The sequence below is a fragment of the Aethina tumida genome, chromosome 7, assembly GCF_024364675.1.
Source record: "Aethina tumida isolate Nest 87 chromosome 7, icAetTumi1.1, whole genome shotgun sequence".
NCBI lineage: Eukaryota > Metazoa > Arthropoda > Insecta > Coleoptera > Nitidulidae > Aethina > Aethina tumida.
In genome coordinates this window covers 17,997,069-18,011,059 of record NC_065441.1, presented here as the reverse complement: position 1 = coordinate 18,011,059, position 13,991 = coordinate 17,997,069, and the positions used below count along the sequence as shown (strand labels likewise).

Genomic DNA, 13,991 nt, shown 5'->3' with positions numbered 1-13,991 from the left:
TGTTTTATTTTAATTACACGGTAGACATATTTGTTGCTGAATATACTTACTAGCATTTAAAATTTTTTTTTCTGTAATTATAAGAGCCATATTGTCGTAAAAATTAAATACTGATTTTAAACAAAATTGCCAATTGTTACCATATAAATTTATCTATTAGAACATTTCTTAAAAAAACCATCAATATATTTCTACTAATTTATCATGAAAAAATCTTTATTTGTATACCGATTGGAAAGTCTTCGATCTTGCTGAATTTTGAGAGAGACAATAAATTTGCATACTTCTGTCTCTGTCGTGCATGATGTTCCGGATCAAACGGTTTGGTATATGAAAGAATTAATTATATTCGTAATATATCTTTGAATATCTATAGACAATTAATTATAAATGCTATAATTTAATATTACTAATCAAAATTTGCTCAACTGCTTCATAGCATTGCTATGCTGTAGAGTGCATCTAAGATAACACCGAAATCCCCAATAAAAAGATAAACTTGTCAACAGTGGTATGTGATTAGTAATTTGGTGATGGCAAAAAATAGCGTTAGAATCTGCAGCATTTATTGTTAATTTATGGTTGTTGATAGTAAATTCGCCACACAACAGAGATCACCATGGCAACTAAGATTCTGTCGCATCTAAACTTGCAATTGTTTAAGGCGCTTGATAGCGGGAACACTTTGAGGAAGTTCAGCAGTATTTCTAGCAACAATGGCTTCGTGTTTCGTCAGGTAATTGAAAAATCCCTAGAATTGTGTCGACTAGATCTAAAGTTAATCGTTTTTGTAGTTGTTTGACAATGTGAGTAGCACGTACACGTATTTGTTGGGTGACGCCAACTCAGGAGAGTGCATACTTATCGACCCGGTTTATGAGTTGGCTAAACGAGATTACGGTCTCGTCAAAGATTTGAATTTGGAATTAAAGTATGCAGGTCAGTTCGTACGTTTAGGCAACCCATGTTACATGAAATCGATTCATTCCTGGATGGCAAAAAATTTGGTTCAGTAATGGCTATTTAATTAATAATTTATTTTATAGAAATGTATATGATTTATTTTACGAAATGTAAAAATAGAATAGAATATTAGAATATTAACCACGACAAATCGTCATTTAATTACATAAATTAAATGTTTTAATAAATTCAATTTATTTAGTTAAAAATAATAACAATGTATAAAAATATAAGACTCGTTCCAAAATATATAATAAATATGAAATAATATGACTAACTAACATTTTTTATCTCAGTTTCTGTTGGAATTTTTTAAGAATCGACTTATTATTTAGAAGTGTATATCTGGTTTAAAAAATTCGGATAAGTTATGTATGCCGTTCGAAAAGCGTTTTATCCAACTGTATTTTGAGAGAGGCATCAAGCTCAACAGAGATAGTAAAAGTCTGCATCTTTATCACCTAGTTGGAGATTTTTATTGTCTCTATCATACAAAAAGTCTCTCTCAAAATTCAGTGGGGACAAACGTTTTTGGATATGGTATGTTAGACTCATTTGCCTAATTCGCCCATCCTCCGAAATAAATACTCAAGAATGAGCAGATGCCGAAATGAGTTTCTGCTTCGGAATTTGCTTACTCTAATTTATCATTTCGTGAACTGAGCAATTCAGACATGCTCAAACACCGATTATGAATTTATTTTGGCAGGTGCATATACATTTTATACTGTTTAATTTATTTAAGAATGCTCAGATCCCGATTGTAATTACAAAAATGATACTTCTCAAGTAAAATAATATTTATTTCTTATCAGAAACACAAAACAAGATGAATGATCATGACATTCGCTGTTACATTTTATTTTAGCACCGTTTCTTGCAGTAATATTTTGTGAACACTTGCTTAGACCTAGTTTCCTTAGCAGTAATATGTCTTATTGAAGATGACATTAATGGAATATCTTCTCAAGTTATAAATTCACTTTAAAATAACTGTAAGAGTGATTTTTGCTTAAATACACCAGAAAATTACATAATTGAAAATATTATTAATCTGAAACTCATTTCTAGTATACATTTTCGCCATTTTCAGAAATGACCATAGCCATAATATTTCCTTGCCCAAACAAAATAAAATATAGTAAATAATGACCAAAAACTATGTGATTCAAAAAGGATATTACAATATAGGCTTCAATCGATGAACTTACTCGATATTTCCATCCCACTTAGGGCAGTTATAATTATTTTCTTATTATTTTTCTACGTTCTACGTTAAAAGATTCTTCTGAATTTGCTGCAATATTTTTCATAACTGATAACAATTTCTCTATATCTTCCTCGTCATGTAATTTGTAATGTTCAGAGTTTTTAAGGGCATTTATCATGAAAACTCTAAATTAAGCCTCGGTGAGGAGTGCTTTAAATACCTCCGTGGGAGGACCTATTTTTTAGTTTTCTCCGTCTTTTTCTCATTGCATATCTATAAAATCAAGTAGACCCCTTTTGTTAGACTGGATAGTAATTTCAGATATTCTTCAATAATATTTCTACTAATATTATAATACTGTTTATTAATCTCCTTTACCATTCCTAACAATCGTTTATGTCCAGTCTTTTGTTCACCTTTTTCGAGAATATTATTACATCTGATTTCTGCACTCTTTAATTTTTTTCCATTCCTCCAATACTAAGGATCTCAAACCTATAGTGTTTAATTTGCGATAATCCAATGCATTAATTTATTTTAATTAATTTTCTTCGAAAGACCTCTTCACTTCGCTTAGAATTTATTTATATTTTTGTTTTGATAATGGTGAAGTGAAATTATTGTTTATGTGGCTTATCAGTATAAGATGATGATCACTATACTGCATACGTTTATTGCTAAAACATATAGGACAAATTTACGAAGAACAGGCAAAACACTCTTTCACAGTTTTACTACAACAAACCCGCAAAAAATTTGCAACATATCGACGAAATGTATGAACCTGAAAAATTATCTGTATATTTTGGTTCGTATAAGAAACGGTCGTATCTAACAAAATTAATTAGAAATTAAGGTTTAGAAATTAAGGTTTTTAAAAAATTGAGCTCTGGATATTTCAATCAATTATTTTTAATTGGATCTGGAAATACCGTAATAATCTAAATAAATCATTTAGTATAATATTATGTTTGACTCATCGAAGCGCAGTAGATATTAATTTTATGAAACTTGTGAATAACTACAAGAAGATAAAATAGGAAAAGCAGAATATAAAAAATGAACAAATAAACATTTACAGAGTTTGCAGAGAGATGCAAAGAGAAAAAAGTTCTTGTGTCTATTGAAAGCGTATGTAGAACGTGATCCATTTTGTTTTTCAGTGAACACGCACATGCATGCGGATCATATCACCGGCTCGGGCAAATTGAAACAAATATCTGGATGCAAATCAATTATTTCGGCGTGCAGCGGAGCGGATGCGGATATCCATGTTAATGAGAACGACTTTGTCGAATTTGGAAGATACAAGTTGAAGGTGTTGAGCACTCCGGGTCACACGAACGGATGTATTTCATATTATTTTGAAGAAAAGGTAACAAGAAACAAACACATTTTATTATAAATTAAGATGTATTTAACAAGAGTTACATACCATATATCGTAGATTTAGGTAACAAATTAAGAATTTCAGGACATCTTATTTGTTAAGTGAACTTCCTTATGGTGTAATTGTATTTTACATTATGAATCTCATAAATTATTAAAATGTTTAAATTGTCGATTTCCCATTTTCATCTGACAAGTTGAAGTAAATTTGTAATATTAAAATTACATTTAAGCAGAACAAATAAACTTAATGTCTAAGTAGGATGTTAATTGAAACGGGGGCATCCGATAGATCCCCGAAGAAAATGTTCGCGAACCACTTGGCTCCGCGTGTCCGGTCTTTCCGGAAACTAAATTAGCTGGTTCGCATGCGAGGGGCGGCACACTTCAAAGGCGGTCACACTTCTCATCTCTCGGTGAACGTGTGTGGAGATGCGATAGGGGCAATTAACACCGCCCCACTTTGGGCAATCAATCTCGGGGCGCGAGCAGGGGCGGCGCACACTGTCACTTTTTCAAAGTTAATGGAATCTTTTGCTGCTACTTGCTGCTTGATTTAATGAATGGATCGCGGCCAACATTTATTTTAAGGGTGTCGTTAATTTTATAATAACAAACGCAATTCAGGAAAATGTTATTATATAATTGTAAAGGCAGTTTACAATTCCATTGACCAACAATTTTTGACCTTTTGTTTTATTCTGGATTGCTGTGCGCCGAATAGAGGAACAACTTTGAGAGGTTTTTGCAGCCGTAACAGCGGAACAACACCGTTTCTTAATTAACTTCGAAGGGTCAGAAGCACGGGAGCACGGCAGCCATAATGTGCCACCCCCGAGAGAAAACTGTAGATCCGTCGACGGCGTCAGAGATGAATAAACATTCTTGTGATTGTTGTGTGCCGCCAACGACCATTCGGATGACAGGTTTTAGAGCACACAAGTTCCTCGAAAACAATATCCGTGTTTCAAAATGAGCTTCCTTCACGGACATCAATTTGCTTAATTTAAAAATAAATTATAGGAAAATGTAAAAAATTTGAATCAATTTTGGGAATAAAGTGTTCTCAAATTGAAAGTTGAGACAGTAAATTATTCTTTTATGTTTCATAAGATAATTTGTACAAAAATTATATTATTTTTGTTTTAATTAAAATGTGTGAATTTTTGGTACTTTTGTTTTCAGAACATGGCGTTCACGGGAGATGCGCTGCTTATTCGCGGCTGCGGTCGCACCGATTTCCAGGAAGGCGACCCGGAAACACTGTACCGCAGCGTGCACGCGAAGCTGTTCACACTTCCGGCTTCCACGCTCCTTTATCCTGCTCACGACTACACCGGCCGCACCGTGACCACCGTCGACGAGGAACGTCGTCTTAATCCTCGACTCACCAAAACTCTCCGCGAGTTTGTCGACATTATGAACAATCTCAATCTGAGCTATCCGCAGCAAATTGGTAAGAACGGTGATGATCCTGGACATTAGCGTCGGTCGCCTCGCATAAACTTCCGCACGGATATTGTCCATCAAGCGGACCGTGAAATAACGGTAACACCCCCGTTACCCTGTTCTAAAAAATAACTGTGACGGACTCTCATACATGACCTTTCCCGGGTTTATTGAGAGTTTCTGGACGGAAATTACATTTCCGTTTCCTTATTCTTCACAACTTGTTAAACAACTGGTCTAAAAGGCCTCTTTAATTTTGTTCCAGACACGTCTAATTACTAGTATTTCATCTACTGTATTTTTAAATAAAAAGTTCAAAGTGAACGTGTTGACCACCTAAATAAAGGGATAGGTCACGGGTCGGGATCCGCGGATCCTGGAAGATTGTCAAAATCAATAGACGCCTCGGTTTCGGCGAACGTATAATAAATTAGATGGGGTGGACCTTTTCAGGGGTCGTTGATGGTTTTGTTTATACGCTGATAAATCAGCGACCGACGGTGGCTGGAAATGACCGCGCACTTGCCATCAGTATGACCGATGTAATTGGTATATTTATTGGGCGCAATCCGACAGGAAAACAAGACCATCGTTATTGCGTGTGGATATACCAATGGTGACATTTAAACAATAATTAATCAAAATCGATTTAAAATGACTTTCTTTCACCCAAATTATTGGGTGTAAACGGTAAAGAATTCATTCCTTCGGGGTGGGGGAGTGGCAAGTGGAGGGTGGAAATTCGTTGACAATAATCCTCGATGTAACGCCACACTTCATTCGCCTTTAATGCACAGCAGGCATCCAACGCAGATCGACTCCGACTTGCTAAAGGCATTTCAAGAAAACACATTGTAAACGGTATTAGGTTGCTTCTTTCATCCCTTCTTTATTTCTACCACGTTTAATTTTAAAGTTTGTTTCTTATTTATATAAGATTTCGTTATAAAATCAAATATTTTGTTTTCCACTCTATAAATTAAGAATGCACACGTAATATAATCCAGCCCGCAGTTCCTCCGTATGTCCAAAAGCGCTTCATTCATCAATCTTTGACAAAGCAAAAGCAAAATGCAGCAATATGTACATTTTTGCATAATGGATGTGAGTTGCATTGGCCCTAAAGTATTGCATTCGCGTGACGTAGCATATCCGATAAGGGTAATCGGTATTTTTTGTTATTTATCTTTCTTTGTTCCAGATAAAGCGCTCCCTGCCAATAAAGTATGCGGTCTATACAACTTGCCGGAAGAGTCTAAGGCGGAATAGATAGATGAGTAGATATTTCGGCTGGAATTGGGAGCACTTCGAACTGCGGAATTAGATTTTAAAGAACAAATATATTTTACCTATGTATCAACTTATTTGTTTTATTATCCGCCCCTTATATTTGTTCATAACATATTGCGTTTAACATCCCTGTAGTATTTATTAATATAATTACATTAAATAACTGTCGTGTAATCCATTAAAATTGTCCTTTTAGAAATGATCGTTTCATATCAAATGTGACAAATCTATCTGCTAATCTCGAGTTCAAGTTAAATAGTTTTATATGTTTTGACATAAAAAGTTTATAAAAATATATACGAATTCTTTAAAAAATTGCTTCTTTGTCATTTAAAAATTTAAATGTGTACATTTGGGTGGATTTGTTGTAATATCAAATTGAATTTATGTAGAATCAATAAATTTAATATAGGGTAAAAAATCAATGAAACAATTATAATTATTAATAAACTGTTACCCGTAGAATTTATTTTAACTAAATATTTTAAAACCCAAAACAAAAATGCCCATACCCACATTCAAATAAATAAAATAACTGAATAATAATTATATTTAAATTATATATAGTGTTTCTTAAATGATGGATAATATTCCTTGATTAATCATTTATTTATATACATTTATTAGAAAAATAAAGTAAGAAATTCATTCAAATTATACATACTGCTGCGCATCCACCATTTTTAATAATTATATTTTATTCATGTTTACGTGTTTACATTCACCCAGTTAACTATCTATCACTGTTGTTAAAATCCTTGCGAAGCTGACTAATCACATTTTAGATCGCTTCACTAACATTAATTACATTGAATCTTAATATCGCGTTAGACTTGCATTTTTATTTTCAGCAGCACGTTATCAAAAACGATTCTCTCGCAGGATAAAAGATCATTAAAGGCGTCGTCGGTTGTTCTCTTCTTATTTTTTAAATTTTAAATCGATCGGAATTGTTGGTGTCATGGTAACAGGTGTTGTCAACAATTCTCAAGTTACATTTTTCATGAACATGATTAATATTTAGCTTAAACCACTTTAAACCATTATCAGAACAAATAAATTAAAGTTCAACAATTAAGAAGAAATTACCTTTAGTGGAAGAGCAAATTTGTTTTCTACATAAATGCGATTAATATTAAATACGAAGCACAAAACAAGTTTTTACTGATTTTAAAATTGTTCATTGAGCATACTAAATGATACAAATAATATAATTAATCAATAATTTTTTCAGTCGCTTTGATAAATTGTCCTACAATTAATCCGTATTAAAACGCCTCTTAATGACACTGTTAATAAATGAGAGTAATACTTTTAAAATTTTAATATTCCAATTCCAGACTTATTTTCTTTCTAACTCCTGCTAGATTTGCAGATGCTTGCGTCTCGCTTCTAGAGCGGTAGTTTATCTTTGTACAAGTTCTCGTGAAATTTTAGTGCAAGTATTCGTGTAACAAAGTTGCCAGTTGAAATTATCTGCAGCGTGTCGTCTTTTATTTAGATTAATTTATTACATTTCAAGAACTTGGTACGTGTGCAATGGGAACGAATTAATTAATAATTATTTATCAATTATTGTTCAATTGACAAATTGTCAAATTCGATGATAATTTTGTGTTGACGGCTTTTACAATGAAATTTTTTCATTACACTATCAGCTTGTAACATAATTAGGTTGCGGAGTGGAGTGGCACGTCGTTTTTCCGGATGGAGAATGCCCGGAGAACGGGACCAGATGACGTCGACCGGCGGTGACGGTGTTTACCATAACTCATGGGCTACAGTCGAACCGGTTCAACCGACGCGTCGGACGACTGAACGCTATGGCTTTGTATCCTGGTCGTCACATTGCCAGATCGATTTGGGTGGCGTCGCATGGCAACGCTGGCTTCGCTCTGTCGCCGAATGAGCGGCGTCCTGACGCCGTCACTGACGTAGAGCCAGGACTGGACGCCCCACTATTAAATGGAATGCAATGAACGAAACGAAAATTAAAAATTTTACGCTAATTTAGTAACATTTTAAATCAAATAATAAATTGTTTAACATTTTGTAAATTTAACGTAAGATTTATTTTGGCCATAAATGCTTATCAATTCATTTTTGACAAGTACGGTCCTGCAGGGCTTCAAAAATGTGCGCTAGATGCCATTAGTGGCTTCATCAACGGTCAAATGAACTTTATCGGCTATTGTTGGTCTCTTGTGCTCGACTGTTCGACTATTCGACATGCCTACGAAAACATTCTTTCCGCGAGTCCAGAAGGCATTACGAAATGGGTCGAGTGACGACGCTTACCCAAAAACTCTTAATAAAGTGTTCCCCCGGTTTATTCAGTCCGAACACGTATCAGACATTATTTATTATTTAAGTTGCTCCCGTTTTTCTCAATGTCAAATATGAATATGTCACCAAACATTTTCTAATATTTAAAATTAATAACACTGATATTTCTTAATTTCTTTAATAAATAAATAAATTTGTCAGGGTGTCCCACTTAATTAAAAATTAAATATTCATTGAAAATAAAAAAATATTGTACATGGTAACGTAACTCTATAAATATTATTGCATTTTTAAATTCGTCATGGATTTATTATATTTTGAATGGTTTTCGAATATTCTCTTGAGTAGTAGAGTATTATATGTGTGTATAATTTTTCCTCTTCAAATACATTTTTATGTCAACTGGATTCATCAAATTTGATATATGACATTTGTCATTATGTATATCATATAGAAATGGTTTCTCATTATCTTCTTCTAGTTTGAAAATTAGTCGTCTGACTGTTAATTTTGTTAAAATGGGCTTTTTCAAACATTTATTTTTACATTTCATATTTAGATTTCCACGAACTGAAGAGAATAACAATAAGTTTAATAAGTCTCCTAGCTGGAATTATTCTGAAAAGTGTTTTAATCAGGGCAAGTTTAAATGACCGCAGATGGAAATCACCTTACACCACTCTAATTTCGCACAACTCCCGTTATTTAACTGGACACGTGTACCAATAAAAAACTAATTTCGTAATAATAAAAGGGACTCGATGTAAAATCAAGAACGTGATGGTGACAAAGTCGGGAAGGGCAAGAGCAAGAGCAGAGCGGATTGAAAGGTCTATTGGCGCGTGGATCGACCAGTCAATTGGTTTGTCACATCAGGTAAACGCTTACTCACCTGAACGGAAGATTGCCCCAATATATCTACTTGTTCTTAAAGTCTTTTGTCACAACATTAAGTCGCTTCCTATTAAAAGACGCATTACATCATTTTAATAATACTTTTTTAATTTATTTGTATTTTTTGACAATTATATATGTTAATTTTCATAGCTATAAATGAATATTTTTAGATCATGAGTTTCATATAAAGTTCTCCATAAAGTAAACACATTATCGCAATTTCCTTTCGTTCCTTACAAAACCCAACAGAATATAAGTAACAAATTCATCAATAAAGCGGCTTTTTATCGATTTCTTTGCCCCAAAATGAAACTACTCTGCATTTAATTGGACCTTTCCAAATAAACTTTTGCAAACATCCGCTTCTTTTATACTTTTTTAATTTAACGAATGATTAGAGCACATTTTAATTTCCTTAGAATTGAAGATGGATTATTGAAAATGAAGCATATCTCCAGATCTATCGCCGACTATACATAAATGATTATCTTAAATAGTTGTAATCCCAACACAATTTAATATATGGATAATCAAAAGAAACAAAGAATTTTTCATGGTTTATTGAATCGAAAAAATTACTTAATTGTATAAATTCCAAGTTTGGAGTGGTTATTTCAGCAAAAAAGTAATCAGCTGAAGAGCTTGGGATTGGTACATTTACATTTTTTTATTTTTATGATTCGGAAAAGGCTTTTCCATCAGCAACCATCCAAATGTAATGAATTTACCCTCATTTAGATTCAATGGGAATTATTCTTTTTTCTTATTTATTAATACTAATATTTTACGGTTTTAACATAGGTACAAGATGTAAATTTAGATATTGATTTACAATATTAGGAGAAAAGATTTTTTTAAAAATCCATAGATAAAATTGTTCAATTTAATTATATAATACTAAAAAGTTTACAAATTTAATAGTTCTTTTCAAAATGTGGGTCACAATCAGATTTTTATGGGACTAGAATTGTTCTCATGTTTCATAGTTGCGTCCGGCCAGTCTAAATATTTATGGTCATTTAGGGATTTGAGTCGGATACTCGATGTAATGGATTTGTTGCCCCACATCAGTTTATACTTAATTTAATACTTAAATTTCATTCAGTGTTTTGTCTCGTTAATAATATACATAATTTTATTTCAACAATTGGTGATTGTTTAATTACAATTAATAAAAAGCCTAATTATTGTGATATATCAATTATTTTAGATAAATCTCTTACAACAATGAATATATCGAAGAATTAGTATTAAGACAAATAATAAACAAACTAAGCAAAACGAAGGGACCAATGGGTAGCCAAATGTAACAGTGGGTCGGAGGATTGAATCACTCTTAGAAAAGTGCGTTAATTAATATTGTTAGTTAGTAATACAAAATTAAATAGTGTATCGTTTCGAGAAAAGTGTAAATAAAGGTTACAAATGAACAATATGGAGTATCAAAATCCTGATTTTTTATAGACACATATACGATTTTTGATGTTTGCGAATGATACGAATAAGGATTGCAGCATCTATTTTTTTATTTTTTTTTTTCATACCTTCGAAATTAGCTAATTTATAATTTTCACAGTGTAATTCTTTATTCAACTTTTTGATATTTATAAATTCTAAAAATAATACATATTTAATAAAATATACTCATAGTTTTGGTGAGAAAATGAAAAATTATATTTTGTATATTAATTTAAAATTATTTTGCATTAATGAATATTAACTAAAAATTTAAATTCACATTTTAAAATATAATTTTGACTGTTATAATATGGATTAAATGCAAATAAATTAAATATGCCACAGAAAAAATTAATTAAGTTTTTGTTAATTTAGTCCAATTCAATAAATATAACGTTATAAAATTTGATTTGTTTATCCATATAGATTAAATAAAATATTAATTGTCATTTTTAATTACATATTTTTAAATTTGACTATGAATTTGTTTTGCAAAAAACAGAGAGATTTAAGACTGAAATTTTACAATAAAATATTAAAACAAAAATTTTAAATAAAATTTGTTTAAAAAAAAACAATTAAATTTAGTTCAAAGTAACAGCATACAAATTAAATAGGCCACAGGTGTACGTATTTTTCCAGGAATCATGAGAATTGGTTTATTCTACATTTCTGTTGGACGTCGATGTACAAAACAATATTTAGAATTTAAATAGTTGTTGATTTTGGTAATAATCAGAAGCATCCACTGACTTTTTTTATATTTTTCATAAATTGTTCATCGAGGTAACTTTATAAATATGTGTTGCGGTTCTTTATTCTATATCTCTTAAGACTTGCTATATTTCTTAAGAGTAATTTTGTGATTTTAACGAAGGTTTTTATGAAAATTTGGGTATATGTTAATGGGAATTTTTAGATAAAAATAGAAATTAATTTCATTTTGGGACACATTGATATACTTACAATTTACCAAAATATTTGTTCTCATTGATCATTTAAAAATATCTAATAAATAAAGCAAACATATTAAATACATTTTACTACATACAATACAATTTAATCATGTACCAAAAAAACAGAATGAAAGAGAAAGGAATACAGATTTATGAGTGTGCGAGGGGAACGGAAGTCACGATCGGTGGATGCGCCAGCTTAGTGAGCATATGTCTGGCAGGCGTGTTCAATTGTTATTTGTAGAGAGGAGAAGGAGAAGGACATAATTTGGAATTTTTGTTGTCTGAGAAACATTTGAATAAGATTCTTAATGACAATTAGTCTAATAAATCATTTAATATTTTAAAATATTTTTAATGTTGTTCAATTTTTTTTTGCATTGTTCCAGGTTTCCAATGTTCAAATTGTGTGATTTTAAACTGGAATTTATGAAAATTTGAAGAAATTTTGGATATGTTATACAGAAATTGTTTACTTGGACTTGTTTAGGAATCTATATAATTACAATTTTTCAAAATATGATTCTTCATTTAATCATTTAAATATATCTATATATGATTGAAACTAATAAAAAAAATATAAATTTGAAATCATATAATTTTATATTTATTTTAAATAATTTATATTATATATAACTTTTGGTTTTATATTTATAATTGTATAATTTTAATCATGTACCAAGAGAATTTTGTAGATTCTGTTAATGTTTGTAACAAACCTTACTCTCCAAAAGCTCTTAAGTTTTCTTCATTGACCTGCAAGCAAATTCGGGTTCACTAGTTCCCATTTCGTCTCACTAGTTCCAACGTTCCTCCTTGCTACTGTTCCCGGAGACGCAGATTATAGGCAGTTGTGAGCCGTTCACGAAATTCACCGATATTTTGTACTTTCGTACGGTATACTTTGAAACAAGAAAAAACCAGAAATTGTTTTAGGTTACAATAATTGAAAATATTAAGAATAAACACTGCATAAAAAAATTGTAAAGTTTGTTACAAATGTTAACATTTTTTATCTTGTTTCCTGTTGGACTTTTATTAGATTTTTTTTAAGAAATTGTTATTGTTAAACTTGTTATTTAGAAGTGCATATCTGGTTTAAAAGTTATGACACATCGTGTATAAAATCATTGATTTAAACTTATATTTTCAATAACTTTTTTCTACAATTTATAAATAAATAAATCTCAATCATAACATGAAAAAAATAACCAACATGATTAAAAATATACAATTAACAAATTAAATTTGTCCGTCTAAATCGAAAGGATGAATTATAATATTCTCTAAATTTCCTTTTTTCTTTGTTTGTTTTTCCATTTTTCTTTTTTCCTTTCTTATAATTGTTCAGATTTTCCAATTTTCCAATTTTTCATTTAATTATTTTTCTAATCCTCCACTTTTACAAATTTTCAATTCTCCACTTTCTGAAATTTTCAATTTTCCTTTTTACAAATTTACATTTTTTCCATTTTCCATTTTTTCCATTTTCTATCTTTCCATTTTTTCTTTTTTATGTTTTTTCAATTTTCCATTTTTCCAATTCTCCACTTCTCCAAATTTCTAATTCTAAATAAGTCGACTTGTTAAAAAAAATCCTAATAAAAGTCCAACAGAAAACGAGATAAAAAATGTTAGTTTTCTTAAAATTTTCAATTATTGTAAACCAAATAATATTTATCCATAACCAAAAAATGTCGGATAGTTATGAAACACCCTGTGTATTGTACACTTTATTTTAAGATATGGAAAAGAATTTAAAAATAAAAAATACGGATATGGTTTTTATTTCAGTATTTCAGTCAACAATTTTAGAAATGAAACTTAAAGTATTTTGCATATTTTCAGTGTCAACTCTTATTAATGACATATCTTGTTTATTAGTGGCTTCCAATGTTACAGTTACAGTGACAATTACCATTTTCAATTGCATAAAAATACAAATTATTTTGAATTTATTTGATATTCTGTTCCAGAAATGAAATTGTTTGAAAGGTGTTTGTATATGTACGCCTCTGGCCCGTCCATCCGTCCATCCTTGCACAGTTGCACAGCATTTCCCGAAGAGTCCAAGAGCCGAAGTGAAGCGGAGT

The 13,991-nt window shown here is 31.0% G+C and overlaps 1 protein-coding gene across 1 annotated transcript; it reads left to right on the top strand.

Annotated features, from left to right (window-relative positions):
• The first annotated feature begins 505 nt into the window (after window positions 1-505).
• LOC109608965 (persulfide dioxygenase ETHE1, mitochondrial) lies at window positions 506-6,371 on the top strand. Its single transcript, XM_020025530.2, has 5 exons — window positions 506-736; window positions 795-939; window positions 3,337-3,548; window positions 4,748-5,018; window positions 6,213-6,371. The coding sequence occupies exons 1-5, from the start codon at window positions 620-622 to the stop codon at window positions 6,278-6,280; spliced, it is 813 nt and encodes a 270-aa protein (XP_019881089.1). The 5' UTR covers window positions 506-619; the 3' UTR covers window positions 6,281-6,371.
• The last annotated feature ends 7,620 nt before the right edge of the window (window positions 6,372-13,991 follow it).

Bases quoted from the DNA above. Each gene is read 5' to 3' on its own strand.
- LOC109608965 (XM_020025530.2), top strand. From the start codon at position 620: ATGGCAACTAAGATTCTGTCGCATCTAAACTTGCAATTGTTTAAGGCG. The intron at 3,549-4,747 runs GTAACAAGAAAC...TTTTGTTTTCAG, and splicing joins CATATTATTTTGAAGAAAAG to AACATGGCGTTCACGGGAGA. The intron at 5,019-6,212 runs GTAAGAACGGTG...TCTTTGTTCCAG, and splicing joins GAGCTATCCGCAGCAAATTG to ATAAAGCGCTCCCTGCCAAT.